The sequence below is a fragment of the Narcine bancroftii genome, chromosome 9, assembly GCF_036971445.1.
Source record: "Narcine bancroftii isolate sNarBan1 chromosome 9, sNarBan1.hap1, whole genome shotgun sequence".
In the NCBI taxonomy this organism is placed as follows: domain Eukaryota; kingdom Metazoa; phylum Chordata; class Chondrichthyes; order Torpediniformes; family Narcinidae; genus Narcine; species Narcine bancroftii.
In genome coordinates, this window is record NC_091477.1 from 97,572,124 (window position 1) to 97,591,246 (window position 19,123).

Sequence of the window (19,123 nt, forward strand, 5' to 3'; positions counted from 1 at the left end):
CAATCCACATCCGATATAGTCAAATTTAAATCTTGCTCCCAAACATTTTTGATTTTAACTAATGGTCTGATTTAAACATAACAGTTTATCGTACATAATAGATATGAAACCTTTGCGAGAAGGCATTAAGCTAAAACAAAAAAAACTTATCTACAAAATTTGATTCAGACTCTCTTTGAAAATCAGATAATTGTGATTCAAGAAAATGCTGGACTTGCAAATATCTAAAAAAAATTGAGATTTGGGCATTAAAATTAATAGAAAACTTCTCTAATGATGCAAAATATCAATCAATGAACAGATCCTTAAAGCTTTGAATTCCATCTCTAAAAAATTGCATCATGTAAAGAAGGTTGAAAAAAGTGATTGGATATGATAGGGTTTGGGAGAGAAAAATTATGAAATGCAAAATGTTTTCTAAACTGTGCCCAAATTCTCATAGAATATTTAACAATTAAATTATCTATTAACTTAGTTGGAAATGAAAAGCCAAGAAGTGCAAAATGAGAAAAATCTGTGGGGGGGGGGGGGGGGTGGAGGAGGAATTCAGCTCCATTGATACCCATAATGGGCGATCAGAATGATTATGAAAGAAGGACCAAAACACAAGACTTTGTATATTGAATGTCCAACAGCAAAATCTAAAGTTAGGTAGAGCCATTCCACAATCTGTCTTAGATTTCTGTAGAAGAACTTTATTAAGGTGAGGATGCTTACCCTTCCATATGCAAGATGATATGGCCGAGTCAAGTAAGTCAAAAAACAATTTAGGAACAAAAATTGGAACATAATGCAAAAGATGTAGGCAAAATATTCATTTTAATGGAATTTATACAGTCAACTAGAGTTATAGACAAAGGTGACCATTGGGTCAGGTAATGCTTCACCTATAGCAAGATAATTATCTTTAAAATATGTTTATAATTCTTTGTAATTGTAATACCAAGATAGGTAAATTGATTTTTAACAAATTTAAAAGGAGACCGATCACACACTGCTACAGAAAAATTCAATGGCAGACGTTCACTTTTAAGCATATTCAATTTATATCCTGAAAATTGACTAAATTGTGAAAGCAAAGACATTATATGGAGGTGGGAGGTGACTAGATCTGAAATGTAAAGTAAGAGATTTTCTGCATAAAGAGAGACCTTATGTTCAATCCCTTTCCTCCATATTCCCAAGATGTCCCGGTACTAACGATATACAAATGCCAATGGTTCAATCACCAGATCAAATAATATAGGGCTTAACAGGCATCCTTGAAGAGTGCCACATTGCAAATTGACAGGCTGAGATAATAGTAAATTAGAAAGAATTCTGGTGGATGGCGATGAATACAATAATTTAACCCATGTAATAAAATCAGAACCAAAATTACATTTTTCAAGGGTTGTAAACAGATATGACCATTCTATACAATCAAAAGCTTTTTCAGCATCCAATTAAAGAATACACCCAGGAGTTTTCCCAGAAGGCAAATACATAATATTCATTAAACAAAGTATATTAAAATAGGAATATCAGTTTTTAATAAACCCTGTTTGATCTTCAGAAATAACTGATGGTAAAATGTTTTCCATCCTATTGGCTAAAATTTTAGCCAAAATGTTAGTATTGACATTCAATAAGGAGATCAGTCTAAGGGGCGAATATTTGGTTGTGTCTTTACCTTTGTTCGCAACCAAAGATATACAAGCATCATTAAATGAATCTGTAAGTTTATCCTGTTTAAACAAATCTGAACCCAAGGGGTCCAGGGGTCTTACCAATTGTAACAAGGAATTAGCGACCTTTATTTCCTCTTGCAAAATAGATTTGTCCAGTCTAATTTGAATATCTGAAGAAATCTTGGGGAATATTCAATCTGTTCAAGAAATTTTCCAATAAATCACCATCATTTGTATGTTTGGCAGAGTATCATTGGGAATATCATCTTTTAAATGTATCGTTTATCTCCAAATAATCTGGTCATAATGCAATTATCCTTACAAACTTTATAATGTGACATTTAGCACCAAATACTCTCAATTGGTTGCCAAAAACTTACCAGATTTATCACCATGAATGTAAAATTGACCTTTAGATTTCAAAAGATGACATGTGGCTGGATATGTTTAGAGAAGATCAAATTTAGTTTTAAGTTCAATCCATTTTTTTGTTTACATCTGAGTTTTTAGTTTGAGCCTATTGTTGATCTGTTTAATTAACTCGGATCTTTCTTTATTAGTCTTCCTATTAACAGTATACAAAATTATTTGCCCCCTCAGAAAAGCCTTCAAGGTATCCCATATAATTAAACTAGAGTCTCTGAAGAGAGATTAGTATAAAAAAAAAGAAAAATCTGTTCTTCCATAAATTTAACAAAGTCCTTATCTGATAATAACACTGAATTAAAACACCAGCGTCTTGTATTTTGAGGAAAATTGGGAAGATTCAATTACAGTGTAACAATACTATGGTATTCACAAGAATTAGTTAATGAAATTAAATGATTATCAATTTTAAAAAGTGTGATGAACTTGGGGAAAATACTCTTATCTGTAGGATATTAAAAAATAAAAACACTTATAATCCAATAAAGAAGAATGTATTAATAAGGCAAATTTGTTTAATGTAGCCAGGTTAGAAGATGAATGATCTAGGAAATTCCCCGCCTAGAATAAGTGAGTTAAAACTTAAATCTGGCAAGGAAGTAAAAAAAGTTTTTTAAAACTCCCGGATTATCGACATTGGGAGCATAAACATTTGCGAAAGTCACCCTTTTTTCACGTAATTTCCCTGAACCAATTTAAAAAAAATGACTGTTAGAAACTGAAACAACATTAGGAATTTGAAAATAAATATTTGGATTAACAAGGATTGTTACCCCTCTAGATTTAGCTTGAAAAAGCAGAATAATATTGCTGCCCTTTCCACCATAATATCAGGCGTGGAAAGGGCAGCAATGTCATTCTACATATATGTGTCTCCTGCAGCTTAAAGTTGTTTTAAATATGAAGCCATTTTCCTTTGTTTTACTGTAAGATTTATGCCTTTCACATTCCAACTCAGGAGCTTAGTAGGATTAGCCATGATCGCTCAATGATAGAAAGTATACACAAACTTTAAAATTAATTTTGGAAATTCCAATGTGCAAGTGCAAAGTCGAACTTGTGCACAAAGACTTCCGGCCTGCATATGGCCTTATTAAACCATAGAATACAACTCTATAAGCTGGAATCAGAAAGATCTAAACAATAAAGCACCATGGGAATGCAAAACATCCATGATCCCACCTCATTTCTCTCCTGGCCACTTCCCTAAGGCTGATGGAAAGACTAATTAATTCTAAAAGCCCAATATCTTCCAGTATAGATTAAATGTTCTTGCTCTAAAGCAAAATTATAGCATTCCTCCACAGCTGTTCATAAACCAAAAAAAGCCATGTTTAATCGAAATACAGTAAACATTGAAAAAAAATTAAAGACTTCTTGTGGTTATTTTTAACAAATGTTACAAGATATATAAAATAATTTTTATCCCATTTTGATAGAGTAAACTTAACTGTAAATACAATTGAAGTGTGTCAAATTCTTTTTCTTCAACCACTCCAAATTAAATCAACTCGCAATAGCAATGGTTTCTCTGTAAAGCTTAAAAACAAATGAATGAAACTTTAACATATTAAAATTCAATCATCAGTTCAAAGCAGCTATTCAACAGATAAAAAAGAGAATGTTATTCAGGAGTTGGAGCGGGAAGGTTACAAATGAACTCCCAAGCTTATTCCACCAAACTAAACTATTTTTTGCTCTATTGGGAAGAGAGATATGGAGACGTGCTGGGAACAGCAGTGAAGGCTTCCACCCATGCTGATATAACTCTGACATAACTTCTCTGTAGACAGTCCACTGCTTCATAACTTCAGGAGTAATCTTCCACGATTTTAAATTTTTTTGCCTTGGTACTACAGGATATCTTTACGATGAACTTCATGAATCAGCAGTTCCTTTGTTTGATAAGATGTGGGTGTATAACCACTGAACATGCCCCGATTTAGGCTCTGGTGGTGTCTGCAATAATTAATCTCCAAACACTGTTGCAAACAAATCAGAGAAAAAATTAATAAGCATACCAGTCTCAGTATCTTCAGCCAAGCCTACAATCACAGGTTCTGTCGCCTAATTCAACTTTCCAAATCAATAAATCTCATCGTTAGTCTCTCATTATTCTCTTTCAGGTGGCGGACTTGGTTGTTCAATTTCTTTAAAGTAGATTCTGCTAAAGTCAAATGCTCACCTTGTTCTTCTGTAGAAAGACAGACCTGTGCAATTCGATTTTCCAGCACCAAAAGCCTATAATTTAGACGTTTAAATCCTGCATCAATAGATTCTTTAATTTGTTCAAGTACATCAGAGGAACCCTCAGTAGTCAGATTTACCAGTGGAATAGGCGGAGTTTTTTGTTTCTTTCCATTTTTTTTCACTTTTAGCAATCTTTACAGCTCTTGTATCCATTTCAAATATAGAATATACAATTCAATACCACTTTGAAAGTTTTAAGAAAAGTAAACAGGGCAAAAAGTATACTGAAGGTATGGAGCTGTGATAAGGACATCTATTCCACAACTGGAAGTCCCTTAAAAAGTCTGAGAGCTTTCGAGAAGTCCAGATTCTCGGGTAGTTCACATTTCTGGTATCCAGATTTTTGGACTTTTTACTGTATATATTTTATTATTGCCATCAAGGCAGGGGAAGAATACAGTTTCATCAAGATCCAAGAAGACATGTCAAGAGCCACATTATAAAATACAATGCAAACTAGATGAAGGCTCAGGACTAGGTGAGAAATATAGAAACTGCAGATGCTGGAACCTTAAACCCATCTCGATCAAGGGTTTTGTGACTGATCCTTTCTATCCATGAATGCTGCCTGATCTGCCAAGAATCTCCAGCCTCTCTTTGTTCTTACAAGACCAAGTGTTTGCAAATACAGCATGTTACAGAGAGATATAGATTATCTCTCAACAATGATTAAAATTGAAGTTCTGTTGGTTGGTACATCCAGAAAATAAATGGCATCAGACATTTGAAAAATTAACGGGAGATATTACCATGAACATTCCTATCCTTAATGATGAGAGCAAACCAAAAGGTACAACATTGGTAATCGCCTTCAGGCAGATCTATTCAAAAGACAATTAAAGTAATTCGTAATTCCCTCTGCCAAGACAAGAATATACCAAATAGGTATAGTAATACTTAGCAGAGTGGGAATTAGGTCGAACAGTCTCACGTGATCAATTAAAAGTAAAGATTGTTGTTGGAGGCCAATTTTCTCTGAATAAATAAATTACTTCTAGGGGTCTACTAGAAGTCCTCTTTCCACATTTAATTACTTTTTTTTTACTATTTCCCAATTAAAAGACAAGGTGCTGACAATTGCACTGTTCCAATAACATCTCCTCAGATAATGATGGAGTCTTTGACCATATTCATAGAACATTTATAGCTTTCAAACTTGGATGGAAAATGACAACTAACATTCACAAACATGTTGCAGGCAAAGGCTGTCTCCACCAATATAGCAACATCTTTTCAATAATCATTTGCTTTATCAATGTTTGATGCACTTAATCAATATCCTAGGATGGAAAAGAGGGCCACCTTAACTGGACAGGTTACCATGGTGTGTATGCAAATATAGATCAAAGTTTGGGTGTTTGTGGCAAAAACTGACCCAACTCTCCCAAGCAATCTACATTTAAAACACCCATGAGAAGTGTGATTACTGTCCAAATTTATAGCTGTATGCAACACCACCAACTTTGTCAGAGCAGCCCATTATGTCACAGGCTTAATGTTCAGTATTTTAAGGTGGTAAAATGCATTTTGGTAACTTGCCAATGGACCTTTGGCTGCAGCTCTGAAATTAATGACCTCTACAATCCAGATTAAATTCCATAAAATTTAAGAGCATAATTAGGCCATTTGGCCCATTGAGTCTACTCCACCATTCCAATGTTTTTGTCCTTTCAGTCCCATTCTCCTGCCTTCTCCCTATAACCTTTAATGCCCCTACTAATTATGAACTTAACAACCTCTGCTTTAAATATGAGTTTGTTTCTTTTTTTGTCATTTAATAATACCTTAAAAATTTATCATATATGATGTACTTTAACTTCAACCTGCTGTAAGGCAGACAGAGTCGCTATTATTATTACCTGCCACCCCTTAAAGTACAAGAGAGAAAAAAGCATGTGAGCCCCTTCAGAGTTTCTGAGTGTCCATGGATTCACCTCCAGTGCTCCCACAGCCTCTGGAGCTACATAGGCTCCTGTTTGATTCATTGACAACCCAAACTCCAGATAAAACCTCCAAAAGGGTCAGGAAGCCTGCAGTGACCCCTTCAGGAGCCCTTCTTACCTTCAGCATCTCTTGAATCTCGGCTCCAATACCTGGTTCCCGTGAGCTGCTCCGCTGCTGAGCCCCTTGGTAGTCTGCAACTGTAGTCATCGTCCTAGGGTCATCTCCTTTACTTCTACTTCTCAATGGGAGGAAGGGGGTGTTTCTCCATTTCTGGTATCCTGCGCTGGTCCACTGCTCCCCTGAAATATTCAACCCCTCGTAGACGCTGCCAAGTACAGGCACTGACATCTTGGGCAGTCCTCACGGTTGCAGGATTTTACTCACAAACACTGTGGGCTCATTTAACAGGCCATTGAAAGCCTGTACAGAGTCGCGGCATTAGGACTGAGCATTTGAAGCCTTTGGAGCAGCACTTCGTCTCCACTCTCCACGGTCCTCACCATCGGCACCACTGCTGTTACAGCAACTCCAGCAGTCATGCTTTTTTAAAACCCAATGACTTGGCCTCCATAGCTGTCTGTTGCACGAATTCCACAGATTTACTTCTGCTGACTGAAGAAACTTCTCATCCCAGTTCTGAAGGGATATCCTTTTATTTTAAGGCTGTGACCTCTGGTCTTAGATTCTCCCACCAATGGAAACATCTCTATGTCCATTCTATCTTTTAATATTCGGAATGTGTCGATGAGATCCCCTCCCTCATCCTTCTAAACTCCAGTGAGTACAGGCCCAGAGACATCAAATGCTCCTCACGTTAACCCTTTCATTTGCGAATCATTCTCATTAATGGCCTTCTTCCATGCCAGCACATCATTCCTCAGATATGGGTCCAAAACTGCTCACAATACCCTAAATCTGGCCTGGCCAACACCTTCTAAAGCCTGAGCATGACAACTTTGGTTTTCTATTCTAGTCATCTCAAAATAAATATTAACATTGCATTTGGCTTCCTGACTACTAACTTAACCTGCAAGTTAACCATTAGTGAATCTACACTAGTCCCTTTGGACCTCTACTTTCCAAATTCTCTCCCCATTTAAAAAATAGTCTACTTGTTAGTTCCTTTACCCAAAGTGCATGACCAATCACTTCCCTATGCTGTAATTTCCTCATTCTCCCAACCTATTTAAGTTCATTTGCAGACTCCTTACTTCCTCAGCACCTCCAACTATCCTCATATCATCCACACACATGGACACAAAGCCACCACAATAATCTAAATAATTTATAGACAGCATAAAAGTTGTGGACTGAACACCAGCCCCTGTGAAACATGAGAAGTCACTGGCAGCGAGCCCGAAAAGGCTCCCATTATTCCTTCTTTGCTATCTGCCAATCCTCTATCCATGCTCATACATTTCCTGTAATATCATGAGCTCCTCTCATTGTTCAGCAGCCTCAAAGAACTCCCACAGATCTCCTCTGAGGGGGATCATGCTGACTTTGGCCTATTTTATCTTGTGCTTTGAAGTCCTCCCAAATTTCGTCCTTATCAATGGACTCGTGAATCTTGCCAACCACTGAAGTTAGGCTAACCCATCCATAATTTCCTGTATTTGGACTCTCTCTCCCTTCCTAAGAATGGAACGACATTTGCAATGTTCCAATCCCCTGGAACCATTCCCGACTCCAGCGATCCCTGAATAATGCATTCACAATCCTTTCAGCTCATCATCTCCCCAGCAGTAAGGACTACATTTACATGTGGCTCTGCACATAAACATCAAAACGATGAAATACAAACGTTATCCTTTTGAAATCACTGGATCAAAATCCTCTAATGCCCTGACGATAGATCATGATACCCTTTTAGCGGAGTGAGCCAATCAACATCTCTTCAAAGACCATTAAGGATTAACAATAAATGCTTGTACCACCAGGGACCCACATCAATAAGACAAAAACATCCAGACTCCACAGTTGTCGAGTCTGACAGGAGATCGCCGGAGCAAACAAACTCCAGTCTGCTGGATGAACCCAGCAGGTCGAGTTGGAGCAATGGGAACAAAACGTTTCGGGGCGCACCCCTGGTTCAAAACGGGGTCCGATCCGCAAACGTGAAGGGTCTTTCACACTGAAAAGGGATTAACGGGAAGACGCTCTTTGAAGGCATTTCTTGAGGGGCTTGCACATGCTCACAAAGACTAAGACCGAAGAGGTGCTGAATGGCAAACTCGTCTCAGCAGCCTGATTTCATTTGATCCTTGCCGACGGGGAGCGAGTCAGCAATCCCTCACAGACCCACAAGACCATCCGTGTGTTGCGAACCACCACCAGCGCTCGGGACTCAGGCGGATGGGCAGCCACGAGCACCAATCACAAGCCAGTGACGTCACGCGGGCGTTCCATCCAGGCAGAATCACACCAATCAACAGGAGAAGGCGGAGCTCCAATAACTACCCCCCCCCCACTCCGCCTACGGCGACCAATCAGCCAATCACGATGTGCCGACACCCAATTGGAGGCGTGGAGGATCGGGACCGTCTTTGCGTATCCAAACAAAGAAGCTTTCAAATTGGCCGCATGTCCGCGCCCCGCCCCCACCACCCCATCCGCTGTGATTTAATTTTTTTTTATTGCCGACCGAAGTCATTGCGTTCACGGGCAACGGCTTCATGAGCGAGAATTGCCTTCGAGCTGAAAAATGAACCAACCACGACCGCCCGGCTTACGGCCGCTTGGTCCAATGGCGGGGCAGGGCGGCGGCCACGTGACTTTAAACCGGGATCCGTGACGCGATGGCCGTGTAAATGCGCGAGCCGCGGCAGGGAGCCCTTCATTCTGTGCGCGAGCCATATTTGCATTGTGTGCCTGGCGGGCGGCGGCGGCGGAGGCAGCAGCGCGGGGTCCGTCCGTGCCCACAGCTACACCCCTCTGCTTCGTAACTTTCTCTTTTAACTTGTCAGCGCACCTTCCTCGCCGGCGTCATGTCAGAAAGGAAAGTAGAAAAAGCGGTCGAGCGGTCCCCGAAGGTAACGGCGTTGCTCGTGTTTTGGGTCTCCGCAAAAGCCCATCGAGTCCGCCTTCTGTTGCAAAGTCGCTTGCTGAAAGGGTTCTTTGGGTTTGGATCGGGATGCATCCGAGATCTCTCCCCCTCCACCCCCAAACTGGAGTGGGAGACTTTCCTTTTTATATGTATATATATGAAGCTTTTGAAGTCTTCCGACTTGGGGGAAAGTTGACGTTTGGTCCGCCGGACTGTATCAACCCGTGAGAGCTCCGTGTTTTTTTTCCCCTGGAAGGGCGGGATGCTGTAGGGACAGAAAGTTGCGCGTTTTGTCCCGGGATGGGGAAGGAGCCGGGGGGGGGGGGTCAGCGGCGACCTTAAAAGCGGTGCAAGGCAAGTGTCCCGAGCTGCTGGGGACGGAGCATTGGGGACTGGCTTTATTGTTCAACCGAGTGGAGAAGGGGATCACTCTGCGAATCCGGCGACAAAAGACGATCGTCCCTTTTGCATTTATTTTTTATATGGGGGGGGGGTTCTTTTTCGGACCGCTGGCTGTTTGCTGCGCTGTATCTGTTTGGATGCAGTGAAATTTTTATTGTGGCGACATCACAATGAGCAGCGAGGCGCGTTCCCCGAGTTTGTGGACAGATTTCTGGTTAAATTACCTTATTTCATCCACCCCCATCTCTCTCTCTCTACGGACAGCCAGTCCTCCGTTGGAAGGATTGTAAAAGCAGCACCCTTGGAGTTGTGCATGGTGGAGTGTAGGGACGGCGCCGCTATCGCGACTTATGACTTCGTTAGGAGCTCATCCACCAGCATTCATGTATGGCAACAAAACACGGGGGCAGGATTGGTTGGAGGAGAAAAGGGGCAAGGTTGCTTTAAAACTCACTTCTTTATCTGGCTCGCTTACTTCAAATAACGCTTTACGTAACATCAGATTGAGATTTGTTGACTTTTTAACATTTCTCTTACTTTTTTTGGTGATGTGCAGAACAAATACATCGATCGGGTTCAGGTCCCTCCTGCTGACGATCTCACATCTGGGTTATTCTAAGGTGGTTGATTCGCGAAAGTTGCTTGTAGATTTTTTTTAAAGTAGGAAATTTAAAATGTCATCTCGCCTTTCCACAAAAAAAAATACTTTTCTGCCGGTTTGCGGAAAGGATTGAATGACAATAATGAGTTCAGCGCTTCGAAGTACTTTTGAAAATTATTTTTGATTGAACTTTGATGAAAACAGTGGTGGAAGCCGGAGCTTTACTTCCGCCTGCTGAAACTGGTTACATCGGTCATCTGTAACTGATCAACCAGTTTCTAAAAGGTGATTAATCTTGATTACCGATACATGGGGATCTTGTATAAATTATCTGACCTTTTATTTAAATGGGGGATCGGAGAGAAAGGGGCGGCAGGATCCTGAAGAAGATGGCCTTGGGGATAATGACGGCTCTCAAAGGATTGGGAAATTATTTAAAAAATAACACATTGATGTATTAGGAGATGGAGCAATGCAGTGAAAGGCGATGACCTACTTCAAAGTCCCAGTAAGAAGTATCGGGCGAATAGATTTTCGAAGTTACCGTTATGGAGTTAAATCTGCATGAAATCTATTTTCCAGTGGATTTTTATTGGATGGAGTAACCAACCACTTCTTTGTTCACATGAACGTTGCAATTTACCTATTAACGCGTTGATGTCTGATTGATGTAAACTACATCTTGCAATCACTGGGCGCGCATGGAGAGCAAGACCATTTGCGGATCTGTTGCGCTTGAGCGAGTCGCGATCGAGACCTCTGGGGTGAAGCTGTTTGTGATGGCGGAGAAGCAGCTTTGGAGAGAAAGGTGGATGTGTGCTATTTCTGGCGACTTACGCGTGGAGGTGGTGCACGCCGGAGAGGTTGTCGTCCGCGTGGGGCTCTCCGACAATGAGGCAGCGCCACGCGGCCGAACTACCACTCCCAGAGTGCCCCGCGGTCTCCCAGCCGGCGCTGACGTCTCGCAGCACCAGGGCGGTGGGCGGCGCCGCCCCGCCGGGGCAGCCAATCAGCGCCTGCTGGCCGGGAAGGTGGCGTCCTTGAGCCCATTGGTGGGGGATGTTTGAAAATAATTCGCGATTGGCTGGAGGTTTCCCCCCCTTCTCTCTGGTCGCGGGCACGCGCATACTTGAGTTGCAACACACTCGTGACGAAAGCCGGGTCGGGGTCATGTCTGGGGAACCAGGTTGGCATGGTTGAAGTTGAATTGGGGGTTTCCTATCTTTTTGTGCCTCTGTAAAGGAGCTGAAGAAAACTGCAGAAGTGGAGCCTGAGAATGGCAAAGGCGACGCGCCCAACGGGAATGCGGTGAGTTGCTGCTATAACTCGTCACGGTGGGGTTTCTGCGGGGTGGAACCGGCCTGGATTGTTTCATTTAAACACCTCTAATTTCGTGTAGGAGAATGAAGAAAATGGAGAACAAGAAGTCGAAGAGAACGCAGATGAGGTAGAAGACGAAGAGAGTGAAGATGTTGGTGAAGATGATGAGGAGGAGGAGGATGAAGAAGGTAACTTTTGGCTGCTTTGCAGATGACTAGAAGTTGGAATATAAACCCAAAATTCACCCCCCCCCCCCAAATAAAAATAACCAGTTGACTGTCTGGAGGTCATGGGTTAAAATGGTTGGGATGCTTTGGAGAATACTTCAGTTTTTTTTTGTTAAAGCCTCTTCTACCACATTTTATGAAATCATGACATAACAAGACAATTGCAGCATTTCAAGTGTCCCTCCCAGTGCATGTACTCAGTTTTTGTTGCTCTTTTACAGTGACACTACTGGCCATTTTGGGAATGGCACGGGTCTCCAAATTCTCCATTTGGTGTAGGTCCTATGGTTTAAGCTATTTCTGTTTACTGTCACTTGTTTTCTCTTTAGAAATGAGAAATGTTATCCTTATGGCATACAGCTGTGCTTTGTTTGAGCGGTGTTAGTTACATTTGGAAAGATCTGGTAGCGTGACTGCAATGATCATCGAGGGAAGACACCTTTGCAACTGTCTGGTGTGTGTTTGTATTGTTGAAATCCTGGATTCTTTCTCCTAGACGAGGAAGGTGATGAAGAGGAATGTGAGGGAGCTGCAAAGAAACGAGTGGTTGAAGATGAAGAGGTAGGTAGTTACATGCCCGTTTATGACCATGTACAATTATTGAAATGGTAGTGGTTTATCTCATCTTCTAACTTTTCAGGTTTTTTTTATTAGAGGCCAAAATAATATACCTTGGATATCTATAAAAACCTGGTGTATTTACAGAATAAAAATTGGCAAATAGTGGAACGAGTAGCAAGATGAATGAACTTTATTTTCAGTTAGTCTGTTTAAGTAATGGCTAAAGCAAAAAAAAGTCACTTGAAATTAAAATGTAATGTGAATCAAGGTAACAATCATTATTCAATGTTTTTCAACTCCAATAGGATGATGTTGCAAAGAAGAAGCAGAAAACAGATGATGAATAAACTACTTCCATATTTTCCCTCTTTTTTTCTGTTGGAAAAACTTGGTCATCATCACTAAGTAGAGTGTACACCAGTGCAAGTCGACACCAGAATTTTTAAAATAAAATTACTAAGACTTCATTGCCCTACTTCTTTCTTAAAATCCTAAAGGAGAATTTGTTTGTATTTTTATTTACATTTTATATTTTTGTACATATGGTTAGAGGTCAGCCAATTTAAACATTGACCTCTGGTGACCAAACAGGGCTTTGAAGTTCTTCTGTAAAACAGACTTTACTGGTGGTTTGACCATGTCTTAGCCACATTATCATAAAGGTAACATGTAAAAAAAAAATAAAAACAAAATTAATTTGATCATTCCAATAACTGTGTATGTACTTTAGCTGTACGATAAGTAGTTGGTTTGTATGAGGTGGAAAGGCCAAAGATCAAGGTTTTTTTTTGTCTGAAATACTGTCCATTGTGGCCTGTTGTATGTGTGAAACAGTTTGTTGTCCAATAAACCGGAATTTTATTTTGCTGAGTTTTTCTGATGAATTGACTCCTTGAGATTTTTTAATTTGTATAACACTTTAAAATACTCCCCTCACACTAGTGAAATAAAAGCCAATGAACTCTTAGCGTCCATGGGAGCACTGTAACCAATGGCAGTCATCTCAGTTGTTGAAATCGGGAGTTATTCTGAGATGAAATGTTAAGTAAATACAGCCACTAATGCTGAAATAAAGTGATGGTAGACATGAATTGAAAACACATGTTTGACTATTTTCAAAGTGTTAAGATTTGTGTACAATATAATTTGATACTGTTTCTCTACATTTGGAGAACTATTTTAAGGCGGTAAGTCACATATCTATTCCGTGTTACTGAATACTGAAGCATCTAAATTTATGTTCTTGTAAGAATACATTACCCTTTTGGAAATATTTGTAGTTTGTCAAAGATCTTTTATTTGTAATTCATTTTTTTCAAAGTGTTGCATTTAGGTGATTCACACAACAATAGGTGGAGGAAAAATGATGTCCAGTTAAGTATGGAAAATCAGATTAATAGGATCACATGACACAATCTTTTTAGTATAGCATTTTTTAAGAAGCAGCATAAATATTTGTAATATTCCCATTTGAGAAATGAATACTATCCATTGGATTGAATAGCCACTTTTTAAGAATACAACTATTGTCCATTTTGCTATTTTTCCTGCTAGAATTGACATTTTCTAAATATTTACCATGTTTCTCAATTTCAAGCTAATTCTAGCATAAATCAAAGAGAATTCAATCGAATGTTCCATGTCATCTTTTGATATTTTAAAGGATTTTCTTTCTGTATATTTTTGATATTTATTCTACTTATGATGGACTCTGGTAAAAGACCTCTACTTGCTTTCTTTGTTCCCATTTCCAAGTTACATGTTCTCTTATATACCCATAAAGTCATTTAGTTCTGCCACCCTCCTACATTTGGTGTTGTAGCCAATTAACTCAATAGCACATACTTTTTTTGGGGGGGTGGGGTTTATTGGAATAACTATGCCAGTTATGAGGAAATTTAGCACCTGTCATCTGGTTTGACTGCTGTGCCTCGAACCCACCTTCTACAACAAAAGGAAAAAAAAAGAAAATAGTCAAAAAGTCCACATTTTATAAAATGGGCACATTTTAAAGGTCAGAATTAAGCTTAGCAAAGTACAATTAATGTGAAGTGCAGTTGAGAGCGTGAGTTTTCTTTGAACTAAGAATTGTGACCATTCCAATCAGGCTGCAACTTTGAGTTTAAAAACAGAAAAGTGGCTTTTCTAAAATTAAAAAAAAACACAATATTTTGATTGGGCTTTCTGCAGAAGGATGTACAAGAACACTTTCAATTCATGCTTACCTGTTTGTATGTGCCATACCTATGTTGGAAGATCGAAAGTTCCAAGTCCCACTCCAGAGACTTGAGGAAGATTCAATGTAACATGCTTTCTAATTGCTTCTGTTTCCTGTGGCACCAATAATTTCATAAGATTTACTTGTAATAGCAGAGTGAAATTTTATTGGTAAACTTGAGGAAATAAAATGTAATCTGTATTGGTATGCAGGTGCAATGAAAGATGTATATTGAAATCAAAGTGCAGATTCAGTGATTGTAAATGCTGGAGAAGCTCAGCTGGTCTTGCGGCATCCATAAGAAATAAAGATGTATAACCAGCATTTTGGGCCTGAGCCCTTCTCTAAACAAAATATGTTAATTAGTTAGGCTGAAAAGAAAGCACGGTTAGCCTGTGCTGTTGAGTGGAACTCTGGTGGATACTACCCCAATTGGATAACTAATAATGGATACTAAACATTCATTTCAAAAATGTTTCAGCCAGGTCAGAAATTTATGAACAACACAATTCTTAATTGATCTGTGCCTCTGTTTATTAACAACTTGATTTTGGATTGATCAAAAAATAACTTCACATTGTCTGACACATTCACCCAATGTGAGCATCAAAACAACAGACTTGACAATGATAAATTCATGAGTATAATCAGAATGTATGAAAAGGTGAAGGTTTGTATGACTATTTTGTACTTCAGGATAAAGAATTCTGTTGTGCTCTGGTCTGTGTATTCTGAGGTGACTACCACCGATTTAAGGAGGAAGGTGGGGTGTTTGTGAAGTGGTCCAATTCCTTTGAAGTTTGGTCTTGTCATTTACTGTTCCATCCCAAAAACTTTTTCCCTTGATGTGGTCATGGCTCTGAAATTCTTAGAAATCTGGAAATTTATCAAGAAGGCTTTGAGAAACATCCTTATTTTTCTTCAACCACCTAGAATCTCTTCCTGTTGCAGAACAGCAGTGCAAGTTAGGTATTTTTCATATACTTGGTGCTGTCTCCGTAGAATGAATTATGCTGACGATGATGGATTACATTAATGGCTTTTAGCATAGCCTTTGGCCAACTGATGACAACTGTGTTTGAAGATCAAGATTTCAAACGCAGCACAAAACACAATTCAAATCACTTGAATTTTGGCTTACCTGTTGCAGCCATCTCAAGATAATGGAGAGATTCCACCAATATTGATCCTGCAAAACTTCTTAATCTGCAGCAAGTATAAATGAAATTTGTATTGGTGTCCTTGGCCAAGCCTCTATCTCCAGTATTAAAGTCCTAATTACACTTGGTGGACTTTATAGGGAAAGCCACGTTCACTTGATAACAGAGCTCTGATATATAAAACAAAGATTAACTGATTGTGAATTCAGTATGTTTAAAAGTGCATAGAATACAGAACCAATTGGTATTAGTGGTGTTTTATTTGGTAACAGTACCCAAGAGAGAGGAAAAATAATTGGTTATTGCCTTGAATTTTGGGACAGGGTAATGTCAAATTGCCAGTGGTGTAACAATTATATAATCTCGGTAGAACATCAATTGAGTAATTTTGTACTCTGCCATCAGATCATTGGACATTTAAAATGGCATACAATTTTAACATAAATAATGAATATTAAAATAAGTTTCAAATTTCTAAACTTTGGTCAAAAATATAATTGTTCAGTCATGATTGTTATTGCCAGAAAGGGCAAGTTCACTTGAATGGTTACTTATGAATGTTTTCTCAAAAGTTAGATTTGATTGTAAGAAACCTAGTAACATTTACAACAGAGTAATGGGATATTTTAAATCTCAGATATTCCTATATGCAAGAAAAATAAGTTCTGATGATACTTTTACAAGTTAAATAATTTTGTAAATTTTCTAATCACAATAAATTAATACTGTGATGGTTAGATGTTTGCATTTAAATTGTGTTGATTGTTTTCATAACCAGTGCAGTTATTAATGCCACATAATCTTAACTAAAGGGAACTTATTCCAGGCTTATCAAAGATTGCATTATTGTATAGATAAGTGCACCCCACAAAGTAAGTTAAAATTAAGAATACTAGATTATGTTGTGCTGAATAACTTAGCAATTTTTTTTTGGATAGATCTAAACCAATTACAATAAAGCCCTTGCTGCTCTCATTCCCACACAAGTGGTGATGCAATAAGAATGTGAGTAGTTAGTAAGGAAGATGTTATCTGTAATTCCCATGTTTCAGTCTGATATGTTTCCTTCCTAGTTACAATCTGCATGTGATACAACAGTAAAAGGCTTTGAGATTCTCGGAGAAGTTCGAAGTAATTGCTTTTATTTTTGTATGAGGGCCCGAAATGCCCACAAATTTCAGATTCAAAATCGCCCACAGTCTGTTGATCTGTAGAGTTTAAGACATCTGCAGAATCTGTTTTGAATGGAATGTCAATATTCATAATAAATCAATTTAATTGCTTAACTTGAATTATTTTTAATACTCTCTGACATCAAATGTTGTTTCTCCCATAAGGAAATTAGTAATTATTTATTCTGATCTCTGTCCTTTGGTGTCACATCATTACTCAGCAAGAGAAGAAAGTAAATAGTAGCAGGCATAAGCCATGTGACCTTTCAAGCAGTTTCACCATCAAATCTGATCAGTGTTGAGCTTGATACATTTCAGCCAATTACCATTAGCTTTGGTTCCATGATAGCCTGAAGTCTGGTAATATTCAGTAATCCAATCTCCACAGGACTTGGGTACAGAATTTTACAGGTTTATGACACACTTGGAGAAGAAATTGCTGATGGCCAAAAGCACCAAATTTTCCTGTGGGGAGGCAGAATTCTGCTTATCAGTAGTGCGTCGTCTCGTCCACAGGAAGAAACGAGGCCAAAACACCTCGGATAAGGTGGAATAGAAAGGAAGATGAAGTATGTTGGGTTAGAGAAACATAATAGAGAGGAAAACAGAATGCAAACTGGAGAAGGTAGTTGGAGTATTGAACTGAACAGAGGGAGAAACAGTGGGAAAGGAATATGGAAGCTCTGATTTTAAAAAGAAGAGAAAGTCAATAAATCTGGAAGGAAGTAAGATAACAGGAAAACATTAATGGGAGAGAGAAAAGCCAAATTCAGAATTACAGAGAAAGGGCATTTGTCCCACCAATTTAAAGCTGGCCAACAGTTGGGGAAATCCCGCCTCCTATTTCTTAGTCTTTGGCTCTGTAGATTATAGCTTTGCTATTTTTTTTGTAGTCATAATGTCAGTTACCTAATTGCCTTGTTCTATAAGGAGAGAGGTTAAGAGCAAGTATGACCTGGATATTCTAGTTTCACCCAGTGCTTTTAAAAAAAAATGCTCATTGGTATTGTTCCTTTCTTGTCTCTTTCAATATTTCTATTAACGTTGAAATTTCACATCCAAAAATACAGAGTACATAAGGATATATGTTAAAAGTCAAGAAGATACATTACATAAATCATATTTCCTCCAAGGTACCCCACATTTTATTCAAACATTATATTGCAATGATATTTTATAGAAAAGGGAAATTTAAACCCACAACCAAGAAAGAAGCTGTTTAGCCAAAAAAAAGACAATTCTACAATTCTTATTAGTGATAAATAACCTCATTAATCAACAATCCTACCTTCATTACAAATTAAAGATTATAAAAGTAACACAAAAAAGCTCCCCATAATGTTTGAAAATTTGAATTCAAATCTGAAATTGAACATCTAATCTCTAAATATGACATGATGTCTCATAGCCATTGAGCATGATTAGGTCGGGTAATGTCCCTCCATCTGAGCAACACCGCCCGCCTAGCCATAAGAAATAAAAGCTAATACATGCACCTCAGATGTGGTTACTCTCCAACAATACCAAGTAAAGCAGTTGAGGGATAAGGTTTAAAATTAACTCTTAAAAAGTGCAGAGAAAGTTCGAAATACTGTGTTCCAATATTTCTCAAGACTCTGACATATCCAGAACATATGAATTAATGAAGCATTTATCACAACGAGGAGATAAATTCACATAAAAACGAGATGTGGGCCCTATGGACTACTTTAAATTGTAGGAGAGAATGACAGGCACAAAGAGGTATTAACCAATTTGAAAATTATATTCCAAGTTTCTTCAGAAATTAAAAGCTGTAAGGTATCTATTATCCTCACCTGTACTGGGAAACGATGAAAAACTTTCATTTGCGTGCCATTCAAAAGCTAGCAGAGTTGGTGTACTCTTGCATAATTTTGCAAAAAAAAGGCAAAGTTTAAAAAAAAAGTCCCTTAAGAGTTGGTGAGTGTCAAGGTTTACACTGCCTTCTGCAATGTGGTTCAGTGGCAGGAGGGCTGAAGATGCTGAATTGGAGCATCTGTATCCAGCTGAATGTTAATTGGATGTTCTAAATTTCTTGATAATGTAGGTGGTTAGCAGGGGAATCGGGGTGTGTTAATGGGATGCAAGATGAAAAATAGGATTAG

The 19,123-nt window shown here is 38.7% G+C and overlaps 1 protein-coding gene and 1 long non-coding RNA gene across 2 annotated transcripts; one reads left to right on the top strand and one right to left on the bottom strand.

Annotated features, from left to right (window-relative positions):
* Positions 1–292: 292 nt before the first annotated feature.
* On the bottom strand, positions 293–8,622 carry LOC138743037 (uncharacterized). The gene is made up of 3 exons (XR_011344612.1): positions 6,408–8,622; positions 3,548–4,078; positions 293–1,867 (listed from the first exon to the last, which is right to left on the bottom strand). It is a non-coding gene; the product is annotated as an uncharacterized lncRNA (long non-coding RNA).
* A 490-nt stretch (positions 8,623–9,112) lies between these two features.
* Positions 9,113–13,317, top strand: ptmaa (prothymosin alpha a). The gene is made up of 5 exons (XM_069897001.1): positions 9,113–9,322; positions 11,582–11,647; positions 11,739–11,847; positions 12,383–12,447; positions 12,753–13,317. Exons 1-5 carry the CDS (start codon positions 9,278–9,280, stop codon positions 12,792–12,794), a joined length of 327 nt encoding a protein of 108 aa, XP_069753102.1. The 5' UTR covers positions 9,113–9,277; the 3' UTR covers positions 12,795–13,317.
* The last annotated feature ends 5,806 nt before the right edge of the window (positions 13,318–19,123 follow it).

Bases quoted from the DNA above. Each gene is read 5' to 3' on its own strand.
- ptmaa (XM_069897001.1), top strand. From the start codon at position 9,278: ATGTCAGAAAGGAAAGTAGAAAAAGCGGTCGAGCGGTCCCCGAAG. The intron at 9,323-11,581 runs GTAACGGCGTTG...GCCTCTGTAAAG, and splicing joins CGGTCGAGCGGTCCCCGAAG to GAGCTGAAGAAAACTGCAGA. The intron at 12,448-12,752 runs GTAGGTAGTTAC...CAACTCCAATAG, and splicing joins GAGTGGTTGAAGATGAAGAG to GATGATGTTGCAAAGAAGAA.